This window comes from Vanessa atalanta, chromosome 7 (assembly GCF_905147765.1).
Source record: "Vanessa atalanta chromosome 7, ilVanAtal1.2, whole genome shotgun sequence".
Taxonomy (NCBI): domain Eukaryota; kingdom Metazoa; phylum Arthropoda; class Insecta; order Lepidoptera; family Nymphalidae; genus Vanessa; species Vanessa atalanta.
Genome location: NC_061877.1, coordinates 10139943 through 10164369, shown reverse-complemented (window position 1 = coordinate 10164369; position 24427 = coordinate 10139943). Strand labels below are relative to the sequence as shown.

Genomic DNA, 24427 nt, shown 5'->3' with positions numbered 1-24427 from the left:
CTCTAGGTCCGTTTTTGTTCCGTTCCAATTGAGTAGCAACTTTGTATAGTTGCTGATGGTACATGGCATTGGCTTATAAAATAAATTAATTAAAGACTAAACCCATATTCGTAAAACTTATAGCAGAATATGCAGCGCGTTTCGGATAAGGAAATACTACATGATATTATAAGATTATAAGGAGCGCTTAGCAGTTTTACACGCTTTTATTGGCATGAAAAACCAGAATTTTATGTTATTATAAACGCTTAAGGAATTCATTTTTAATACAATGCAGTAGTTTATTATTTTTTAATTAAGTTGTTATTTTAAAGACAAAATATGTTGTTGGACAACAAAAAACCTTTTATCTAGATTTCATAATCGGAATTATAATCAATGAGATAAGTTATCACCCCGGAAGAACAATACTGGTAATGTATAGATATATTTATTTACATATATTAATCGTAATAATGATTTAAAATTTTAAAACGAATTTATAGTTCGGATAAGTTGGGACAATTGCGATAATATATTGAGAGGTTGGTGGTTCTAAATATAAACGCATCGTATTGATTATGCTGTTCCCTGTACCATATTATTACGTACTCTCAAATCTATATTTAGATGCCACGTGTAAATTAAAATGAAGTGCATTTTTCTATAACGTTTTATTCTTGAAATATATTATTATTTTTACGAATTATCATCAATTAATTGTGTATAAAATATAGAAATTGATGTTCGTATATATGTTACTTGAATTCAATTCTTAGGCTTTTAGTTGTGCCGACAGGGCGCAGATTATTTCGCCAATGTCTATATATTACTTACCTATTGCGACGGTAGTGGTGGCGTTTGACATTGATATAAACACTGTTTGACCGATAAACGTTCGCATTTATTATATGGTTAATGGAGAAGGTTTTAATGTATCTCGTAACTAGATGGCGCTCGAACACATAAACAGCTATATTCCGTTCCGCTTCCGTTCCTTAAATACCGTGATCGCCATGACAAGTGGTATACAGTACGAGTACGGGAGAATACTTTAGCGTAAATCGTATCGGAAAATAGTTTATAAAGAGCAAAAATAATTCCATAATGTTTCGAAGTGGAGTTTGTATATCTATTCAATTAAACGCACCCTATACATTATCTCGTCACGTTTATCGAGGCTCTGTGCCCAGGGAAAGGACATAATTTCGTTTCTCCTACCCTAACCCTATTTATGTCGCTTGCTGCGTGCTCACATTCAGGTCGTAGGTATTATGTAGGCACAGCTCACCCGAGCTCTAGGGGTGAAAAGATTAATGGTCTTTGAAATTGATTCGAAAATTAAGTCGTATTTGTACCACATGCTAATTCGTTTGTGTTTTACATTTAGGCACTGTTTTCAAAATAAATTACCACGTAAGTTTACCTAAACATAGGCCATACACATTACATTCTAAATATTTCATAAATTTAATGAAATTCAAACGTGTTACTAAATTAAACGTTTATTGTTGTTTAAAAAAAATATTACATTAAATACAATTTTACTCGTAAATGAATTACAACATTAGGCACATACGAATATGTTTACATCATGATATTATGACACGTGAAAGTTTCTTATCTCCGTTACTTCGTATTAATTACATTTAAAATGTACTTAAAGATATGAGAGTAAAAAAACGCATATTATCATTTTCGTTGATAAGGTCGCTGTCCCGATGTGCTTCAGTGAAAGTGTTGAAATGCATCGTGTTAATGCACTGCGGGTGTTTAACACATGATCGCTGTTGCCCACGTCACATGTGCCTACGCAAACAATCTCTACCTACTACACGTTTAGAATTACATGTTTATTAATAAAATCTTATCTGATGAAATCTTAAGTAATTCCTCAATATTTAAAATTGTGCATATTGCGATAAATATACGTGTATATATATTTTTTAATGAAATGTACCGACATAAATCTGCGTAATCATCACGCATATAGACATGATCTCATGTATCGCTAGCACATTAAAACGAGTCACATTTCAGTTGTGAAGACAAAAACTATAGTCTTGCGATTCACCTTGTTTCGCGCACCGAGGGCAACGACCGGCACAGCTGTGAGCCGTGTATAAATAGTGCACACAAATATACCACAATGTGTTTGTGTGCCCATGATAAATAAGCTATAGAATTTTGTTCGCGTAACATAATTTTGTCGTTCGACTAATATAGCAGGTTTAATAACATTTCATTAATTGATTAATGTCGCGATAAAAAAATCCAATAAGAATTAAATACGTTTTATATATTAGATCTTCGTCAGACTATTCATCCAAAATTAAAATTGTAATTAAGTAAGTACCTATTTTTAAAAATTCCAAACTGGTACTACTGATACACATTTGTATATTATTCATTTGCTTTTGTTAAGCTTACATCAAAATTCATATGAATACTCATAGTTTTTTTAATAAATAAGTACGTAAAAATATATCGTAAAACATGTTAAAACATTATAGTCATCAAAACAGACCGTTCATTTATTTTGAAAATCTTCAAACTTTACTTCAAGATAACAGAATTATTTGAATATTTTACTAAAATTACTTATGAATATTCTATTGGTAATATAAAGAATAATACATATACTAAGCTGTGTTTATAAATACAAATAATAATTTGAAGTTGAAGTTAAATACGATAATATTTTTTCGTTATATTATAAATGTCGGAAGCACTATAGAAATAATTCCTAGTTGAACAAAACATTGCTTACGTAATAGTAAACTATGAGGCACGACTCGCCGACTGCGTTTATTCAACAATATCGCTTTACAAGTCAATTCACGTGATGTACTGAATTGTTTATCAGTTAGAATTGTATGTGGGTCAATGTCCAAATGACACTCATAGATACTCAAGTAGTGCTGTATCCTATGAAAGTGTTGATCCAAATAAAACGTAATGTAACGAACTCGTCTCCCGAGCGTATCAATCTCTTTTAAGTTTATGTGTTAAGGCTGAGTGCATTCTAACCCATTTTAACAGTTATAAATAGATATTGAATCTGTGAAGTATCTGTTTAAACATTTATTAACGATTGCTTGAGATTCAATGCAAATGGTATAAACGAAAACTCTTTTTTAATCAGAAATATTTAAATCCTAAACGAAAGAACTGCAAAACTAATTCATTTGTGTAACATCGCCTATAGATTTATAAATTTGAATATGGTTTATGAATATAAAACTTAAATTTCGGAAACCGTTGTTACTACGCCATATTGACGTGCATTCTCTATTTTGTATCCAATTTCGCATGTCAATAGCGTCCATTTAGTATAATTCACGACCGCATTTACCGTTGCGTTTCAAATTCGTTTCTTACAGAATTGCTAAATTGTTGATGAATATTTAAGTAGCTGTTTCGTTACATATATCTAATTTTTTACGATATCTATGCCCTATTTTAAATTAGTTAAATTATAGTAGTCATTATAAATGTATCTTATTAACTAGAACAATATGTTGGAATATTGAAATAAAAATACATTGATTTTAAGTGAAGTTCGAGTTCTCTTTAAGAAATAATAAAACGTATTTTTTTTATTGACAATTAATTCAGTTACGAACACAAATTATCATCTTATTGGTAAAAAAATTGCAAAAGTTGGCCACATTTAATAAAAATATCACGTAGTTAGTGTAAGTATATAAATAAATAATAAATATGATATCGTTTTGTTTAGAGTGGCGCTATTAGATTTTGACTTATTTTGTTTTGGGTCAATAATTCAATATATATATAATCTCATGTATCTAATTAATCTTATTTGTGACAATCACGTATCTATATAATTTATGATATATAAATACATCTTTTTTTTTCTCAGGTTACACCAAAAACAAAGGAGGAGACATGAACGCGATTAGGGGCTGTCACTCTCATCAAGCAGGGTAGCTGTCATCGAAAGGTGATTTATTGTAATATATTTTAATTGATATTATACTGCTTACGTTAGTTTAGTTAAATGATTTATTATTAAACATTAAACAATTAAAAATTTAGTAAACTGAGAAATTAACTAAGGAATAAATTATACAAAAATATTAGTTTCTCAATACTAATGTATAGTTTAATTCGAAACAAAAAACTATTTTGTGAGAAATTATACTCATAACATCAATGAGAGAAACAAAGTTATTACGGCATTTACTCGACTCTTTAGACAAAGTACTTTTCTTCAGGAACATTAATTTTAAATTATTTTCACTGCTCAATTCAATTTAAGAATACGACGAAAATGCTTTTGCTGATAAATTAAAAAAAAACTTTTGTATTCTGAAATTTATTATATGATTATTAAGTTCATACATTCTGGTTCTGAGAAATGATAGCTTCCGGGTTATTTCCTATATTATAAATAGGTTGTAAAAGAAATAAAAACCGTTGCGCCGTTCGCGGAATCGAATCTTTTCCATTCTACGACAGATAAGACCTTTCATATTAAATAAACAAATATAATTTCCTAGAGATACATTTTTACATTTCAAAAGTAGACAGCAATTATTACAGAGTGTTGTAAGAATATAACTTGATACCGGTAAACAATATTGAAATGATTTTAGTAATATTATGTATTCATTATATAATAATGATATACAACATTGTATGACATATATTTTATCGTAGCAGAGCTATTAGTCGTAAGAGGTGTAATAAAATAAAATGCTTTATGTATCGTATTCCTCACGATATTGCAATACCCTCGTTACATTATTTATATAGTATTGTATTCAATTAATCTGTAAAAGTTTTTATAAAGCCACCTGCACGTTTTATGTATAAGTATATAGAACAAGTATTGAGAAAGAAGTCGTCGTGTATCATGCCTTGCTATGCTTTATCTACAAAAAAATTGAAATAGTCTTCCAGCATGTGTTTATAATAGCATTTAAACTACAATCGACGTTGACACCGGTTATTGCAGTAATTTATAATTTCTTAATAGCCCTAAAAAAAGTATAGCGCGGCATAAAATAATGATTTACAAAATTAAGTTTAAATTATTTTTTCACGTCGTCGACGTCGACGTAGTTTTTCAGTTTTTACTGGTGTCACTACTAAAATAAACAGCAGACACAGTAACGAAGCAGTTTCGATTAAAAAAATGCTTCTTATTTATTAATAATGCTATTATTCGTTAGTAGGGCAAATTCCTAGCCAGTTCAAAGTTACATCATCCGTTCGTTTACGGATCTGTCAGGAACGCATTCAGCTACCGGAAATTACATAATTTTTGTTACATTGCATATTAATTCGGGAATTATATATGCAAGAAAAGGAAAAATTGTTTGAATGAATATTATTTTGATATCGAAACTATTTAACCACGTTAAAAATAGGTTGTTGTTTCTATTGGTATACTAGTCGCCGTTCAATCCATACAACTGCATAACATAATTACACGAACGTAATGCATCTTGCTCGTGCAAACGGAAAACAAGTTAATGCAATGTTAACGATGTTTGTATAGTTAACTCTTTGCACTAGTAAATATAAGTTTGTTTTTTTTTTTTGTATATAATATAATTTAAACTTTATTTTTCAATTATGAGCAGTATTATTTGATATTCAAAGATAACTAACTTACACTGAAGCAACATTCATATAGCCTCTAACTTTTCTTGTGGGCTAAGCTATGAGCTAGAAACAAATACACATCTTAGAAAAATATGTACAACTTTTAAAGACGCTGTAGACATGCAATTTACATAATTGCACATTTGCCGTTTGTCTAAGATTACGACGATATACTAGAAATACATTTATAAAGAAATAACTCCTATATTACCATACTTATTTTAATTGAATTAACTTAAAATAATTAGATACGAGGAAAGATGAAAGATACGTTTAAGCAATATAGCTGTATCTAGAAGTAAATGCGTATTAAGGTGATCTTATGAAAAGCCAAATATATAATAATATTATTTACGCATTCGGAGCTGTCTAGGGCTCCGATCGATCGAGGGCGGTCGCCACGGAGACAGCTTTGCTGCGTCCATTGATCCTAATATCAATGCATTAATTGTAATAAACATAATTCAGACACCTGGTTTGATTTATCATGTAAAGCGAATATATTTTATTAAAAAGAAACGTTTATTTGTAAAGTGACTTAAAAACATAAAGTTCTGTTAGAGTCGGTTAAAGTATGTTTAAATAGGTTTCGAAACGACACATTAAGGCACAATACGCAGTACGAACAGTATAGGAAAGATAACATTGACATGCTTAATAAGGTCGACAAACTTTTTAGTACAGTCTCGCGGAAGGTTTTTCATTGTGTGCGTTCGTTCTGCTTACGTATTACTGTGTGTGGGGGCGAGGAACGCTCAAGGGCAACCAACGGTTAACGACCCCATCACGCACCTTAAGTTCTGCGTACCATAAACTATCCCGAATTACGATATTGGCCTATGGTTAAAGTATTTATTTTTAATTAAAACTAAAATTACTTTGTAAATATAACGACGCGTTAAGGATATCCAACGTTTCTAAAGAATATTAGTACATTACAATAGTCACAGAAGGTATTAAGAAAAAGATCTAATGAATTCATTTTTAAGCTGATTGGAATACTGATAATCTTGCAGATCCTACGAGATGGATTTAACAAAATAGAAATAATAAAATATAATATCGCAAAATATTTACAACAATATAATATGTATCCACAACAATGTCAGAAATAGATACAAAAAATATATATAATAAGCGACGTAAATCGTAAATAATAACTTTACATACATTACATTAGCAGCCCGTAAATGTCCCACTGCTGGGATAAAGGCCTCTTCTCCCTTTAAGGAGAAGGTTTGGAGCATATTCCACCACGCTGCTCCAATGCGGGTTGGCGGAATACACATGTGGCTGAATTTCGTTGAAATTAGACACATGCAGGTTTCCTCACGATGTTTACCTTCACCGCCGAGCACGAGATGAATTATAAACACAAATTAAGCACATGAAATTTCAGTGGTGCCTGCCTGGGTTTGAACCCGAAATCATCGGTTAAGATGCACGCGTTCTAACCACTAGGCCATCTCGGCTCAATAATAATAACTTTACGAATGCCAAATTAAACATATACTTTTATTACTAGAATTACTAGAATACGATTCTGTTGTCAAATTCCACAGATAATATTCATTATTAAATTGAAGCTTTTCTTAAATAAAACATTCATAAATAAGGCATATTATTAAATACAAAATTACGAAGATTAGATATAGTATTCGCTGAATTTCACTTCGAATTATTAAATGTAATTGTATATATTTTAATTCATTCTTACAAGAAGTTATATGTATGATGAAAAAGAAGTGCATGTATTTTTACATTATCTTAATATTAAATAATTCTCAGTGTTGATAGATTACATAAATTTATTATTAAATATGTACTGTTTTCTTTTAGGTGGTGGTTATAGGAGCGGGAGTGCGTAGTATGGATGACAGTTTCAACAATGTGCTGGAAGGGACGCGTCAGTACTTTATGGGAATTCCGAAACAGGCGCAAGACGGTAACGGCCATCAAATGTGGCCTGGAGGTAATTCTACCGAAGAAGGGACTCCTGCCCTGTCAGGAGCTCCGACACCAACATCACGACCACCATCTGCTGCCGCCGCTCCACCATTAACATCGGCGTCATCTTCTGTCGTCGCTCCACCACGTCCGCCTTCTGAACCTATTGAACCTGAAGCGCATATAATCCACAAAGCCACAGTGATGCGAGAAGCAGCGGAAAAGCGTCGTGAGCAACCAGAAATTGAAGATGAAGAAGAAATAATGGGGGCGCTCTCTCCACCTTCGCATATTATTAGAAAGCCAACACATCATACGTTACCATCACCGGCACCAGCTCCTGCCGTGCCTAGTCCATCTCCAGCACGCCCAACTTCGGAGGCTCCTTTACTTCCTATGTCGGGACAAGATCAAATGGATCATTCGACGCAGTATCGCCCTTCAGTCCATCGTGTACAAACCCCGACGGCAAGATCTGCTGAACATTATACACCAGGCCGTACTCTTGATCATTATTCAGTGTCACGTCCTCCAGAGCCTTTTCCACGTTATCAATATGAACCAAATTTAAGTGAAAACGGTAGGAACTCCCATGGGCCTCCAATTGCCTCACCTCAACCATCCGTAATGCAGCGTCAAAGTCCACAAACATATGCGAGGATATCAAGCACTATGCCTCAACACACAATGAACCGTTACAGCGAATCATCTAATCCTAATAATACTGCACAACGTTATTCTTTACCAAACTCGCAGGCGCCTCCGCCGCATAACGATCGAGTTCCACCAATTCATCATCCACAACATTTGCCACCGACAAAGAGACTTACTACTATAGACAATCGTACTGGGCAAGTGTATTCATCTGTTCCACAACGTCGTGATTCTCCTTCATTTTCGCGTCAAACGACACAATATGAAAGGCACCCAAGTCTTCCTCAACGAAAATATGATCCACAACAAGCATATTCTGGTTATCGACCGACGCCAACTGTGCCTGTACCTATACCTAATCGTAGGATAGACACACATCATCAGGTTACATATAAACATGGAGCTCTGGATGTTATGAACTCACATTATGCAGCAAAATCATTAGATCGAGTTCAATCTCAATCACAATTGCAACCTCATGAAGTACCTCGTTTACCTACTCGTGGGGATTATATAAGCAAAGGTAGATCGGTAGATTCAAGAAACAATTACCATTATCCCACACCGTCTACATCCGCCGTTCGATATTCAAGCGCTACAGTTCAAGCCGCTCAAAATAATTCATCATCACATTCTCAATCACAGTCTAGAACTTCATATCGGACAGCTGTAGCTCCAAAGACTAATTATGACTATTCAAATACAAACCATGTACAAATTTCACCGTCTCGATCAACGGCCAAACCGGGATATCCTAGTCAGCAGGCACGAATGACAGTATCTGTGACATCATTAGTAAATCAAATGAACCAGACAAAACAAAAGCGTGAGTCGCCGCTTGATTTATCTGTAAAAACTGTTAAAAATTCTGCGGATTCGTCCACGACTCAAGATGACGTGATTGATTCTGTATCTATGAAAAATGATAATATTCCGATACAAACAAGGCCGACGTCAAGCAGTCGAAACCCTCTGGTACCTGGCTACGTCGCTTCACACAAAGTTGATTTTGCACCTGATTTTGCTCAATATAGAGAAAGAAACATTAGCCAAGGCTACAATGCGCTTCATAATATTCACCATCCTCTGCGTTACAATGGAGCATACACTTCTCCAAGGCCAGTAGCTGATTCTTATCCAGTTGAACCTCGCCATCAAATACATACGGAACATAAATACAACGGACCATTAAGCGGTACCGAATACGTTCCACGTATTGACCTCACCACACAAGGTGGTGATGATCGTTATCCAGAGAGTAGGATCCGCGATGATCGTCAGTTAATTATTGAAGATCGAAAACGCCCCTCAGGAGCAATTGTAAGCAATATTCCCGAAAAAATTGTTCGTTATGAAACTTGGACTTCGGATAGTCGGATAGACCATCACATGAATCAATCGGCACGTGAACAACGCGAATTAATGAGCCAACCCGTGTATAGTTATACAAGTCACAAAAGATTTGAAGCTTATCAAAATGACCAAAAACGTTCTGCGAGCGCAAATTCATATCGTGAGCACCATTCTCACCAAAGGTATTCTAATAATACTTACCCTGAAATAGTAAATAGGGAATCAAGTGATCAGAATGCTCATTATCATGATCGGATACCATCCAGTAACAACCGTCACATTATACAAAAGATTCCGAGCCACAGAGATTTACATTCACATCACGTAGATTCTCATAATAATATTCAACCTGCTGATAAAAAAGTTTTAAGTATATTACGGAATAGCTTAGAGACAAAACAAACGGGATATTTGGAATCAGCTAAATCAGCACGACAAATACCTGATCTCATTGTTATAGATGACGTAGATGATTCTGTGATAGAAATAACTGATATATCGACAGAAAATGAAGTGGATGCAACGCTTAACAGTAATAATTTAAATACTAATCAAAATACGCTGGGTTTTGGTCACCACATAAAAATGCCAAAAGCTGTTGACTCAATACCGCGTGATTCAGACTATCAGAAATTCGATAGTCCAGATTCAAAAAGAAAATCGCCTGAAATTGATGTCGCATCAAGAATACGAACAAAGGCTGAACTCAAAGTAATGCCACAGGAAAATTCCGCAAAAATAGATACAAAAACAGATTCGTTATCAACAGAAAATGATAAAAATAAACCACTTCCAAAATCGCAAAAACAACATCTATTTAATCAAATTCGCGAAGACAATCTTCGTCTAGAATCGGTTATCAAAAATGAAAAACCTATTGATATTGTTCCAGAGGTTAAAATTGAACCAATGAATATTGATGAAATAGAAAAAGATGCCGTGATACAAGTTAAATCTGAAAGTATTTTAGAAAATATAGATTTATTGGAACGAAATTCTAGTAAAGAAGAATTTGATATAGATTGGGCTAATGCATGTGATAATTTTATGGAACAGCTTAAGACTGGATGCCACAAGAAAAGAAACTGCAGAAAACGTAATAATACTTCAGACCAGGAAAGCGATCATAAAGCAGAAGAACCACCAAAAGACGATGTCTCAGAATCTCAATCAGAAATTATAGTTACGGATCTACCGCCCATAATCGAAATTAAAAAAGAGCCTATTGATGAGGATGAATTGAAATCCGAAAATGAGAAGTGTGCCGTATCTCCCCAGCCGGATACGTTACCAAAGACTAAACAAAAGGAAAGAGCGGAAAAAAATAAAATTGATAAGAAAAATAATAACGACAAATGTAATAGAATTAAAATAACTTCAAAAAACAAACATAAATCTCCAAAAAAAGATGCTTCAGCAAGTTTACGCTCCTTATCAATCAAAACGGAAGTTGTAGAAGAGGAACCAATGAAAAGTGATATTAAAGAAGAATTAGAATCTACAGATGACGATGAACCCTTAATAAAAAGTAAATTACTCAAAGATAAACAACGAAATTTAAAATATCAGTTATTAAAAGATCTTTCTGAAAAATCTGCATATGTTAAGCTCGAATGCTGTGACGAGCAGATGAATGCTAGTGTAAGAAGATCATTAGACTCAACTTCGAAAGAACAAGAAAAACAAAGTAAAGGTAAATCAACGCGCCAAGTTTCAAGATCAAAAGGAAAATCATTATCTATAGAGAATATGAAGAAAGATAGAACAAATAATGATTCCAGCTCGGACAGTGATGATGCGTTGAGTGTAGCTAGTAGACTTCGGGTGCGTAAAAATATAAAAGCCGAAGACAATAAAGGCAGCAACCAGAAACAAATGAAGTCTTCCCCAAAAAAAATGGATTGCAGCGGCAATGGTTCACCATTACTGCGTAAACCATTTGGAGATGGTTCTGACTTTTATCCTGGTTGGCAAGAGGAGCTGTATAAATATAAGAGATCTTTGCGAATGCCTACTAGCCTTATTGCAATTCCAAGAGGTCGTTCAGGAGGTCCGTTCCCTAAAGGTAGTGTACAATTTACAAGAGGGTCAACATCATTACCAGATTTAGATCCTGTCCCACTATCTCCAGCTCCATCGTCTGCACCTTCAGCAGCAACAGACGAGCTATATAGAAGACCAGATAAAAGCAATCTTGATAGTGACCTTGAATCAAATTCTAGTTGTTCCGCTATCAATAAACTCCACTATGATTCAGAAGCATCAACTTCAACAGTCTTTTCAGCAGCAAAGAAAAAAAGTAGTTCTATCGTTGACGTCCTTATCCAAAAGTGTGGTAAAAGAGAAGAGTCGAAAAAGAAGTTTAAGGGTAAAGATGACAAGACAGCAAAGATTATTCCAAAAACTTCGAATTTTGCCGAACTTTTACCCACGCCTAGTTTGGGGCTTGTAAAAAATGGGAATAAAGGAAGTTTAAGCGCTAAAAAAGAAAAATTAATGGAAGATATCTTTTATTTAGGCGCTTTTCGAAAAGAGACGGTTACTATGTTTAGAACGGCTTTTATTAAAGACACAGATGGGTTGATAGGTGCTACCGAGGAATTTGCTCCAGTTGTGCTTAAATCGAGGACCAGAACAGAAAGTAGAGTTTTAAAACAACGAGCAACTATTAAAGAAGTTTTTGGCGATGACAGGCCGGCTTCAGCGCCACCGACATCGTGTAGAGAAGATATTAATCAGGAAAACGAAGAAGAACTACCTATTCCAATAAAAAAAGAACCTGAATTGAAGCCTAAATTTAAAACAAAAAAAATGGTGAAAGAAAAATTAAAGCGTAGATCTAGTTCAATTAGGGACGGATTACGAAGCACTAAGTCATTAAAAACAAATGATGCGAAGGGAAGATTAATGCGATTAAAGAAAAGGAACAGTTTATTAAAATCTTTTGCCCATAAAAGAAGAAAAGAAATGGCTAGTAGTAAACTAAAAAAAGATATTAATCCTACACTTAATGATAAAGAAAATAGTAAAGAAGAAGGAAGTTCCCCGGGAACAACGGAAGGAAATACTAAAAGGCGTTTGAAAAGACTGTTTGGAAGGAGAAAATTTAGTTCAGGTTTTGATTACATAAGAAAAAAGAAAAAAATTATTCGACGGGAAAATAATGCTCCAAAAGTTCGTCGATCAGCCCCTAAACCATGCCCAGAATCTGTACACGATATTCAGAAAGAAATTAAAGGTTGGTTTATTAACAAAAGTATTGGAGAGACGCATTTACATCGCGCCGCAAGACTTGGTTTTACCGTGAGTATGGTATCATATACCTATTGTATTTTATTATAAATCAAATAAAGATGAGATTATTTACCTGAAATTGTTCTTTTTATTTTAGGACTGTGTTGCATATTGCTTAGAAAAAATGGAAGCAGATCCATCGTCTAAAGACAATGCAGGTTTTACTCCTTTACACGTAGCTTCTGCGATGGGTCATGTAAGAATAGCTAGACTTCTACTTCAATATGGAGCTAATGTATCTGCGGCAGCACAAGGTGGTATAAGGTAAATTTTCTTTTTTTCTTATTTTAATTGAACGCTTTCGAGTTACAAAAATCGTTGATAGTATATTTAATTTATGTATCTATTTTTATTACAGACCTCTTCATGAAGCATGTGAGAACTTCCACGTAGAAATTATAAGGTTACTGCTTGCATATGGTGCAGATCCCCTCTTAGGGACATATGCCGGGCAGACACCCGAAGAATTAGCCGAAGGGACCGCAGCCAAGTTACTTCGATTACATATAGCCGATGTTCAGGGACGTGCTATAGAACCTTGGAGATTTCCACCACCGGCAGAAATTATTGGTATGTAATTGACTGATCGTCCATTACTTGTTATGAGGTATAAAAAATAAGTTATATAAAAAGAATAATTTATATATATTTTTACTGTTAATGTTTATATCAATTACATTTTAATTTTAGATCGCGAAGAAAATGGTTGCGATCCATTGTCTTCACCCCCTCCCGCTTCTCCGCCTCCGCCGCCGGACTCCATGATAGAGATCCAGTGCACCGACACGCCGCTGCCGCCCTTCTACAGCCTTCGGACCGCGACGGGACAGCCGGCCGACGGCCTCTGGTGCTTGTTGCAAGATATAACGAATATTTTACAGGTATGAATCGTGATTGGACTCATATTACAAAAATAATTATCTGTATTGTTTTTAACGTTTTTAAAATTTTATTCAATGATGTATTTTATTTTTCTTGTCTCTAATATCAAAGATAAATTCATATATTTTGATGTTTTCTTTTATAGATAAAATCAAAGGAGAGTTTACTAAAACAAATCCACTGCGGGTCGGGATCACCCAAGGAGCTGCTTCGGGAGATTCGCACCCAGGAATTCCTCGAGAGAGCGCAGTGCCATCAACTTCTATGTGCTGGAGAAAAAGTGAATGTGCGCGCCTCGAAGGTCTCTCTCATACGCGTTACTGATAAACTGAGACAACTCTTGAAGATCGAAACTGTTCTTGTTAGCTGACATTAGTTACATATCCAATGAGATCATCTATTATAATATCCGAAAATTTATCTTTAGTGAGTTATGTGGAAATTAAATTGTGTGAACATTGTTGATAGTATTATCGTTTGATGTTACTGTGAAATATTGTAATATGGAAGAAAATGATGAAATATGAGTAACATTTGTACGAACTAAACATATATTGTGTATAAATTTAATTGGAAGGGGAGCAATTGGGACAAGAAAGTGATGAAACATATTTTATTTCAGCTAGGAGTTTATCTGTATTGATATTACAGAGACAGATCTAAGATCTCATACTAAAATATTAAAAATACGTGTATTAAATTAAAATATCTTAATATTGATCCTGTGTAGAAAGAATAAAGCAATCTTTATATCTAGTTTGACTGATTTTTTGTAAAAAGAAAAAAATACTAAACAAGAATGTATCTCATTTACGAACAAAATAGTTATTTGTTTTCTGAGACTGTGTAAATTAAGGCAGCAATTACATAATGATTTTATTTGAGTGACGCATGTGTAGGTCAAGTGAGATATATCGTGTGCTCTATTGAACCACCTGTATATACTGTAAATAAAAATAATTAATCGCAAATGTTCATAGTATATGTCGCTTTAATTGTATTATATTCTCATGGGTGCTATTTAACGTTGGTGTATGGTGTTTATCGGGTAAGTTAGATAAATAGTATATTGCGGCAATGATAGTATAATATTAGAAATTAACATGATATAGTTACCATAATGTAATTTAAGATAAATAAATAGCATAATCTTGAGTGTGCAATAGTATACGTTCGTTGTGAGTGCACCGTAGATGAATTTGTGTGAAATTTGCATCTAAATGCTGAAAACCTAATGTCCAATCGCATGTAATACACTTATGTCAAGCAAAATATATGGGCATAGGTTAATATCACTAACCGAGTTTAAAATCGTTCGTGACATTACAATTTATTTTAATGATTAAGGAAATGTGAAAAAAGCATAAGCAATGAATTGGGATCGCTGAAAAGTTAACTATAAAATTGCGCGCTATGAAGAAGTATCATCATATAGTCGTGAGGAGTATTTTCGTTTTAGATCTCTACTATTTTAAATATCTCGAATTTCCTAGACACTTTCAGAACATCAGCGATAGAAAAAAGTTACTTTTGAACGAATATTGAACAACATTGTATCAATCTTTCTGAGATTATGCTAATGCTAAGTAATTAGATAATTTCTTTATGATCTTGTATCCTAGTATCTAACAATATATTTTTGTTCATTGTTATGTTTGCCAATATTTGTCTGCCTGACATATTTTTATTGTACAATTATTTCTTATCACTTATTTTTAATAAAGTTGTTTTTATTTATACTGTCCAATAAGAATTAGGAAATTTTATTAAAATCGTAATTTTATCGCAAAAAATATTAACATTGTAAATAAATAAGACAATTTGTAAAAAAAAATAATAAAATATTATTTTTTAATTTATTTCGAATCAGTTGCCTGAATAATGCATAAATATTTTTGAAGATTCTTGTATTATTCAGTCAGTACCTATAATATTAATGATTTAAATTTTTTTGTAAATGTTAGCAGTTTTGTATTCCATAATTAAACCATATTCCGCCCTATCTTATTTCTTTATGGAGATAAACGAAGAAGTACATGATTGATCTGTGATGAAATAATATTAGGTGAAAAATCTTGCATGCGGAAATGGTATGAGAAATTGAATAAAAATATTGCAAGGGAAAGTAACTGATGACTTTATATAAAGAAGTTGTATACATGAATGAAAATCGAACTGTGTAATTGTTAACTGTCTGTTATAAGCGGTACCTACAGTATAAGTATTATTATCAATATTGACACAATATTTCTTGTTGATAAAGTGGAAAATAAAGAAAGTGATCAATGATAACTGTTTTGTATATTTTTTCTTTATAATCCTCGTACTTAGTTACTTAATATCCGATTTATATTACACATTGAAAGGTTATTGTCTCTATTATTACATTCCAATTCATATATAACTAGGTACAATTAGGTTTATTATGTTTTAATTAGTTGTTAGCAATAATGCTAACGAATTATATTTTGAAAAGGATTAACAAAAACTATCAACAGTTTTTAAAACCGTACACTTAAGTGCACGTAATACTTATATCTAACTTAGCATATACAGATCTATTTTATTTCGCTTAAGTTCCATAATCCATACTATAGACTCCATGGCATGGAACTTATGGCATACTCTAAGACATATTGTATAGTATAGTAATATATAATGGAAGATAGAAATAATTCTTACTACTTTTGAGTTCAATTTTTAAAAAAATGTTGATTTTGGTGACAACACAACATTTTAATTTAAAATTTTGTTTGTTATATTATATAAAATCCAGTATTAGGCGGTACTTGGTACTACAGGGGGTAGTGCTTTATACATACGCTATGACATTGACAGGGTATGAGAGTCAATAAAATACTTAACCAATAATTATAAGGTCAAGGGAAATTATATTTTAGATCCCATGAAGTCGCCGTTGTCCATCGTCCCATTGACGGTCTTTTTATATATATTATCTTTGAAGTGGATAAAGATGTTCACTTACGGTTAGGAGGCAACATTGCTTGCCTAACTTTGTTAAAAAATTAAAACTAATTAAAAACCAGATTTGAAGGTATTCTTGAAATCAATTCAGAATTTTTAACATGATGATTATAAAACAATCAATATAAATAACTAAATAACAATATTATCATTATAAAATAACAATAATTTTAAAATACCAGACATTTGTTAGAAATATAAAAAAGTAAATTACCATACCATAGTTTGTATTAATTACTCAATTATACTAAGTTTTATTTACATAAATATTGAATATCGAGTTGTTATGCGCGCTATAGATTCATTCGAAACATAGTTAGTATATATTTGTTAATAGATATTCGCGGAATAGTTAAAGTAAAACGTAGTAAATAACGGATTTAAATACTTTTTTGAAGTCCAAGAAAACGATTTTATATCTTGCCTCATTAAACTAAAGTCAATTTGTTCAAAGAAATGTGATTCATATGTATTTTTATTTTCTACAAAGTGAGACCTAGCGTGTATTCCTGTATTCAAAATAATTTAGAGCTGGCAACATTAATATGAGTTGACCTGACAATACAGACAAGAAACATTTTTGAAGTTTGACAAATAGACAGAGTCGGGGCGGGGCTTCATTTGTATCAAATTAAAAACAGTTTTCTAACGTATAATGATGTCGTTAAATTTATAAAACATTTTAATATTTTACTAAGTACTGTTTTAAGATCAAGTGTAACACAATTTATTAATGAATTATAAATAAAACGGTCAAAAAAGGATCAGGGAAAGGCTCTAGTGTGATGAGTTCATAACAATACAATATACGAAAAGAGGAAACAAAACATGAGGGGGATTTTGGTTCTTATATTTGTGTTTAATGGTGTGTACAGTCAAGGATTGGAACAATCTATACCTAATAATCCAAATTATCCGCAGTATCAAACAGATACTAATCAGAATGGATCATTATATCGTTCCAATCAGCAAATTCCTTATGGTAGTTTTCCGGTGAATGGAAATGAGTATAGCCACACAGCGCAGAGTTCGTTTTACCAAGATAGTTTTAATTCAGAGGTGTATGGCGAAGGAGAAAACAATGTTGATCCTCAGAATACAGCTAATTATTATGCAGGCTTAGATTATGAAGAGCGTTACCGATGTCCTCCGCATTGGATTCGGTTTAGAGAGTCTTGCTATCGGTTTACAAAATCTCCTGATCGACCACGAAATGAAGCTCGCAAAATTTGCCAAGCATTTGAAGCAGACTTGGCATCTATAAGCAGTCCTGAAGAGCATGGATTTATCATAACTACATTGATGCGTATAGATCCGCAAAAAGGTTCTTGGTATGTTGGTTCTCATCAACAGACTCCAGGATATTGGGCTAATGAGGGTGATGGTTCACAATTGACTGGTCTGGAAAATGCTTTTATTGATGACAGAACTTTAACCTACACTAGTTATAATTTATTACCACGTGATTATTTAATGTATAAATTTTCCAATGAAGATGGTCGTTGGGGTTTAGCACCTGTTGAAGGCATTCAATACCATCACTTCATTTGTGAGGGCCAAACTCAGCGACTCCATTACCTCATTGAAGAAGAGAGATCATTTACTTATGGCTTGGATACATTTGACCCAGAGAGAATACCACAGGGGCCCTTTTTTACAAAGGAGCCAGTAGACACAATATATGACCCATTGAAAAATCATTATGTACAGTTGTCATGCATCGCTGGCGGTTATCCAGCACCAACTTATAAATGGTTCAGAGAGGATTATCAAGTGGACAGCCCTGTTTTTACTGAAATAAACCCGCTTTCTGACCCGAGAATCGTCTTAAGTGGAGGAACACTTATGATTTACAACCCTGATGCAGATAAGGACAATGCTAAATTTCACTGCACGGCAACAAATAAATTTGGTGTCATACGGTCAGAGTCAGTGAGACTTTCCTTTGGTTTTATAAGAGAGTTCAATCAGAAAAGGCCAGTTGAGAGCGGTAAACAGTACTGGGGAAAAGTAATGTATTGTGATCCACCTTCTTATTACCCATCAGTAAATTTCTTATGGGCACGTAATTATTTTCCTAATCTTGTAGAAGAAGACCGTCGTGTATTTGTATCTTATGATGGTGGTTTGTATTTCTCAGCTTTGGAGAATATTGATCGAGGAAATTACAGCTGTAATGTTATGAGTAAAGTATCTGATGCTGGTCGAAATGGTCCATTCTTTCCTTTGTTGGTGTATCCAAATTCAGATTACCAACAACTGAAGTTTCCGAACAATTTTCCAAAAGTTTTCCCAGAGGCTCCCATAGTTGGACAGGAAGTAAGATTAGAATGTATATCATTTGGTTATCCTGTTCCATCTTATAATTGGACTAGAACAGGTGGAAGAATACCTAGAAAAGCCCATTTAAGTAACTTTGATAGAGTTCTGACCATACCTAATGTTGGAGTTGAAGACGAAGGTGAGTACAAGTGTGATGTGCGTAATGACAGAGCTCATATATCTAATAATGTCTTCCTAAAAGTACAAGCTGAACCTAATTTTACTATCCCATTGACAAATAAACATGTTGATAACAAAGGAGATTTGCATTGGAATTGTGAAGCTTTTGGTATACCTGACGTCAATTATACCTGGTGGAAAAATGGACAAAAACTTTCGATGGATACCTTAGAGACTGAAGACAGAGATAGATATGTAATACAAGATAATGTATTAATAATTAAGTTTTTAGACCCAACGAGAGATCCTGGCATGTTTCAATGTGAAGCTAAAAACCAATTAAAGGCGAAATATTCAACAGGACAGTTGCGTGTACTATCACTTAAACCATCTTTTAAGAAACGACCATTGGAATCCGAGACTTATGGGTCAGAAGGTGGAAATGTAACTCTCCGTTGCAATCCGGAGGCGGCGCCGAAACCCACATTTACATGGAAAAAGGATAACATTGTTATTGGAGCTGGCGGTAAAAGATTTATAACTGAAAATGGAAATCTTATCATAAGGCAATTGTCAAGAGATGATGAAGGTGTTTACACTTGTGTTGCTAAGAATCAATATGGCTCTGACGAGAGTCGAGGACGTCTTATTGTTTTGCGTGCTCCCCGCTTTACAGAACGATTACCAACGCGTATTACGAAACAAGTTGGCCAAGTTATTTTTTTGCATTGTAACGCCGAAATCGACTCTCTCTTGGACACAGCGTATCTTTGGAATCATAATGGCTTACGAATGAAAGAGGCTGCTGACCTTTACGCCGACAAGCGAATAAAGATTGATGGCGGTGAATTAACTATTTTTGATGTGAGGCTTTCAGATGTTGGTGAATACGAGTGTATAGTTAAATCAGCTATTGGTCGAATTTCTACACGCACGCAGTTGCGTATAGAAGGGCCGCCTGGCTCACCGGGTGGTTTACAAGTTATTAACATTCAACGTTCTTCAGTTACCCTGGAATGGACCGACAGCAATCCAAATGGCCGTCCTATTACTAACTACGTCGTAACTGGTCGCACTCAGTGGAATACAACATGGTATATCGTAAGTGATAGTGTTTCGAATGTAATGGAAATTGGGAGATATAATGGACGGAAACGTGCTACGATAACTACAACTCTAATGCCATGGTCGGTTTATGAGTTTAGAGTACAAGCTGTCAACAGTTTGGGTATAGGAGCACCATCATCGCCCAGTCCTCAATTCTCCACTCAACCTGATAAACCTTATCAAGCTCCATTTAATGTAGGAGGTGGCGGCGGAAAAATTGGTGATCTTACCATCAAATGGAGTCCAATGCCTCTATCACTTCAAAATGGTCCTGGCATTCATTATAAAATATTTTGGCGCCGTAATAATTCAGAAGTTGAATTCCAGTCACTTTTGCTTAAAGAATACGGAAATATTGGAATGCATGTAGTACATATTCCTTTGGATTATTTTTTTACTGCATACAATGTAAAGGTTCAGGCCTTTAATGATATCGGTGCGGGTCCAGAGAGTGAAATAGTTACAATATATTCAGCCGAAGATATGCCACAAGTTGCCCCACAGCAGGTTTACTCAAGGTCATTCAACTCTACATCTCTTAACGTTACATGGAATCCTATTGATCAGTCTCGTGACAGATTACGCGGTAAACTGATTGGCCATCGTCTTAAGTATTGGAAACAAGTTAACAAGGAAGAGGAATGCATATACTTCCTATCTAGGACCACCCGTAATTGGGCTCTCATAGTTGGACTGCAGCCAGATACCTACTATTTTGTTAAGGTATACATATTTTACCATACATAAGTTAATTTTTATTCGTGTTTAATATCTTATTATCTGTTATTTTTTATCACTCTATTAATTTTTTACTTCATTGAATTGAACAAACTCTGTAAATGATGTAGATTTTGTTTAAGTAATGTGAACGAACACTAAGTTGGAAGTTTGTTTTGTAAGTAATTACAAGTAAATAAATGTTTAAATATGTGTATTTGGTTTAAGAAATTTAATTATTATATTGATTTCATAATTATGTATGTATTTTAAAGTCATGATGTTTTATATTTTTAGGTAATGGCATTTAATTCAGCAGGCGAAGGTCCAGAGAGTGAACGGTACTTAGAACGTACATTCCGCAAGGCTCCACAGAAGCCACCTGCCTCAGTCAATGTCTGGGCCGTCAACCCCAGCACTGTTCGCGTCGTTTGGAGATACGTACAGCCTACAGATGAAGAGGAACCGCTCATTGGTTATAAGGTAAGAGATTTTTTAAAATGTAAAAGATAACATTTATTACACTGCCATTGGTGCTGTAAGACATAATAACCATCCCTAATATCACCAATGCACTACCAACTTGGGAGCCAAGATGTAATGTCCCTTGTGCCTGCAGTTACATTGGCTAACTCGCCCTTAAAACCAGAACAATAACAATACTAAGAATTGTTGATTGGCATATGTGATAAGTTGGTGGTACCCACCCAAATGGCCTTCCACAAAGCCCTACCACACAGTAGTAATTGTAGTTGTAAATTGTTTAATATCTATTTCCTTTTTATTTATATGTATTTTTATCTTTACTTCTTTCAGGTAAGAGTATGGGAAATTGACCAGGATATGAGTACTGCAAATGACACCCTAATACCAGTAGAACATAAATTGGAAGCTTATGTTACAAATTTGACACCCGGCAAGTCATATAATTTAAGAGTATTAGCTTACTCAAATGGAGGTGATGGCAGAATGTCCTCTCCACCTATAACCTTCCAAATGGGTGACTATCACAGTGACGCTTATGGATACTATGTAAGAAGCTCAGCCCACAGATCACAAATCTTAAGAGAATCTCATATTTTCATCACGTTCATGTTATATTGTTTACTCTGTAGGAATATCTATAATTAAAGTATAGTTTAGGTGTAGTTTTAGGTAATAAGCATTTTTATACAATTTATTTTTTGTAATGAGGTTTTAATATTTACTATTCTGTTGCTATATATTTTTATAATAATTTAATTCAGTCCATTGAATTGTGTTGTGATATTTATCCGGCCATTTTGTTTACACATGTATTATTTGCTTTATGTTTTTTTACAATTATTTTAATATTTATATCTTTGATAAAATATTCAACATAATATATAACTGTAAAATATTTTTTTTAAATCACTGACAATAAGTAACTTAGCAATGATATCTATATAATGGAATCTCAATATTTTAATGGCAATATTTTTTTAAACATGCTAATCATATCATGTACGAAAATGTTTAGCTTTAAGAAAATTTGTTTATAATATATTTTTATGAATCTGCTTTTGGAAATAAATTGTCAATCCGAGCCATTTTTTTATAGATAAGATAGTTTTGACAGGTATTTTATTATTTTGGGTACGAATAAAATGTTCTGTAAATGTGTAAATGTTGATCAAAAGGAACATAACACCTCTTCATAGAAGGTAAATTCTCATATTCTAAGCATTTAATGGTATACGAAGCATATCTTATGCACACGTAATTTTTCGCCATACGGCCTTTTTAACTCAAATAAGCTGACTATTGTAAGAAATTTTTCAATTCAATTAGACTACAAATAAAACTATGTGTTTCTAATGGGCCTCTATCAACGATCGTGTCATAACCTTACAGGAAATATTACTTTTTACTGGCGCCTTACCGTTTAGCTCGTTAAAACATTAATACGTATTTTTTTTTATTACGTAAGCACGTAAAAATGGTGGTGAATGTCAACGTGTATCATCACTTACTACCATGTGATCCATATAAATAAAAATAAGATTAGGCAGCTTTAAGGGGTCCAACTGTTTGATGGAACGGAGAGGACCGGAGGATGACAACATCACAGTTGTCTTTTTTCAACAAATCGATGGATTGGTTATTTTTTTACCATTTTTCATGTCCGACTTATAAAGTACCGCATTTGTGAACACGTACTGGAAAAAAAGACATTTGGTAGCAGATAACCACCATGTTCTTTTTTTAAACATACCTCAGATGTAAAAAGAACGTGCAAAACGTGTAATAAATTATTCCAGTACTGAATTATGCGATTAATGTGCCTGAAGCATTAGTTTCGAAGAGGAATCACAATGCCTTAATAATGTAATGTGAAACGTTAATATTTTGTAAAAAATATCTGTTCAATAAAATACCCACTAGATTTATTTTTATTGAGTCTTTTATTTTAATTACCTAGTTATACTCGTATGTAATTAAAATCTACTATTTCTTCTCTACGGTGCTGTAAATACTGTCGATGATATTAATTATTTAAAAATATGCTCTAAATTAATAATTGCCTTGTTAGTCTAGTTTATAAGGCTTTAGACTCCAAAGTTCTGGTTTCACATCTTGGATGTTTTTATAAGGAGTGCTTCTCCTATCCGTTCCGAAGATGGCAATCGCAGGGGTTTTAACAGCCCATAGTTAAATCATATAACTTGATATACCTCTCTTGGGGCTTCTATTCTCATACATAAAAAAAAAGAAAAAAAGAGAATCGACGTTCCGGCCGTAATCGCTGAGGTCAGTATCAGTATAATATACATTGAGGTGTACCTTCGCAAAACAGTAATAGAATTTTGAAAATAAATAAATTCTATCTATAGATATAATTATTTATTTATTTATTGTCTAAATTTGAATATTATATTATTAAGTATTAAAAAATATATAATTAAGTATTTTTTTTACAGAAACACTACAAAGTTTTCAACTCCAAGCTTGTGCTACCCGTTTCTCGTAGCTTTGCCACTTGTAAGTTCGACCGAGCCAGCTGTAGCTTAGCAAATTGTTTATATTACTGCCCAGTGTATTATTTTATGGCAATCTGAAACCATATTAAACTACCTATCATTTTTCAAGATTTTCTTTTAGAAATATTACATATTATTAAAAAGCAGTAAAATTGTCTATGTCTAATCCTAGTCTTTGAAATAAGACTACTTAATAGTAATATTACAGTTGCTTGCATAGTTTATGTGTCAATATAGAATTCTCTGTTAGCAAAAGTACTTTCTTCACTTTTCATTATACCGAAGGTGAGTTATGTTATATAGATTTATCCGCGCCTTTTACGACAGTTTATAGAACAATAATTGTAATTTATAATGCAATTTGTAATGATTACAAATGTCAGTTTTTCATATCTTTTATTTATATTATACATTACTTAAATCTTTTT

At 33.4% G+C, this 24427-nt stretch overlaps 2 protein-coding genes across 4 annotated transcripts in view; both read left to right on the top strand.

Moving 5' to 3' along the window:
• Window positions 1-15514, top strand: part of LOC125065174 — a 49508-nt gene extending 33994 nt beyond the window's left edge. For all 3 annotated transcript variants that reach the window (XM_047672657.1, XM_047672659.1, XM_047672658.1), the window contains 6 exons: window positions 3866-3946; window positions 7456-12873; window positions 12962-13128; window positions 13223-13434; window positions 13555-13745; window positions 13892-15514. In XM_047672657.1, the coding sequence (XP_047528613.1) occupies window positions 7486-12873; window positions 12962-13128; window positions 13223-13434; window positions 13555-13745; window positions 13892-14116 (6183 nt within the window). In that variant the 5' untranslated portion in view covers window positions 3866-3946; window positions 7456-7485 and the 3' untranslated portion in view covers window positions 14117-15514. The remainder of the gene's footprint in view (window positions 1-3865; window positions 3947-7455; window positions 12874-12961; window positions 13129-13222; window positions 13435-13554; window positions 13746-13891) is intronic.
• A 1819-nt stretch (window positions 15515-17333) lies between these two features.
• LOC125065176 (contactin) lies at window positions 17334-23402 on the top strand. The gene is made up of 3 exons (XM_047672660.1): window positions 17334-21003; window positions 21295-21480; window positions 21814-23402. Exons 1-3 carry the CDS (start codon window positions 17560-17562, stop codon window positions 22126-22128), a joined length of 3945 nt encoding a protein of 1314 aa, XP_047528616.1. The 5' UTR covers window positions 17334-17559; the 3' UTR covers window positions 22129-23402.
• Window positions 23403-24427: the final 1025 nt, after the last annotated feature.

Bases quoted from the DNA above. Each gene is read 5' to 3' on its own strand.
- LOC125065176 (XM_047672660.1), top strand. From the start codon at position 17,560: ATGAGGGGGATTTTGGTTCTTATATTTGTGTTTAATGGTGTGTACAGT. The intron at 21,004-21,294 runs GTATACATATTT...TTATATTTTTAG, and splicing joins ATACCTACTATTTTGTTAAG to GTAATGGCATTTAATTCAGC. The intron at 21,481-21,813 runs GTAAGAGATTTT...TACTTCTTTCAG, and splicing joins AACCGCTCATTGGTTATAAG to GTAAGAGTATGGGAAATTGA.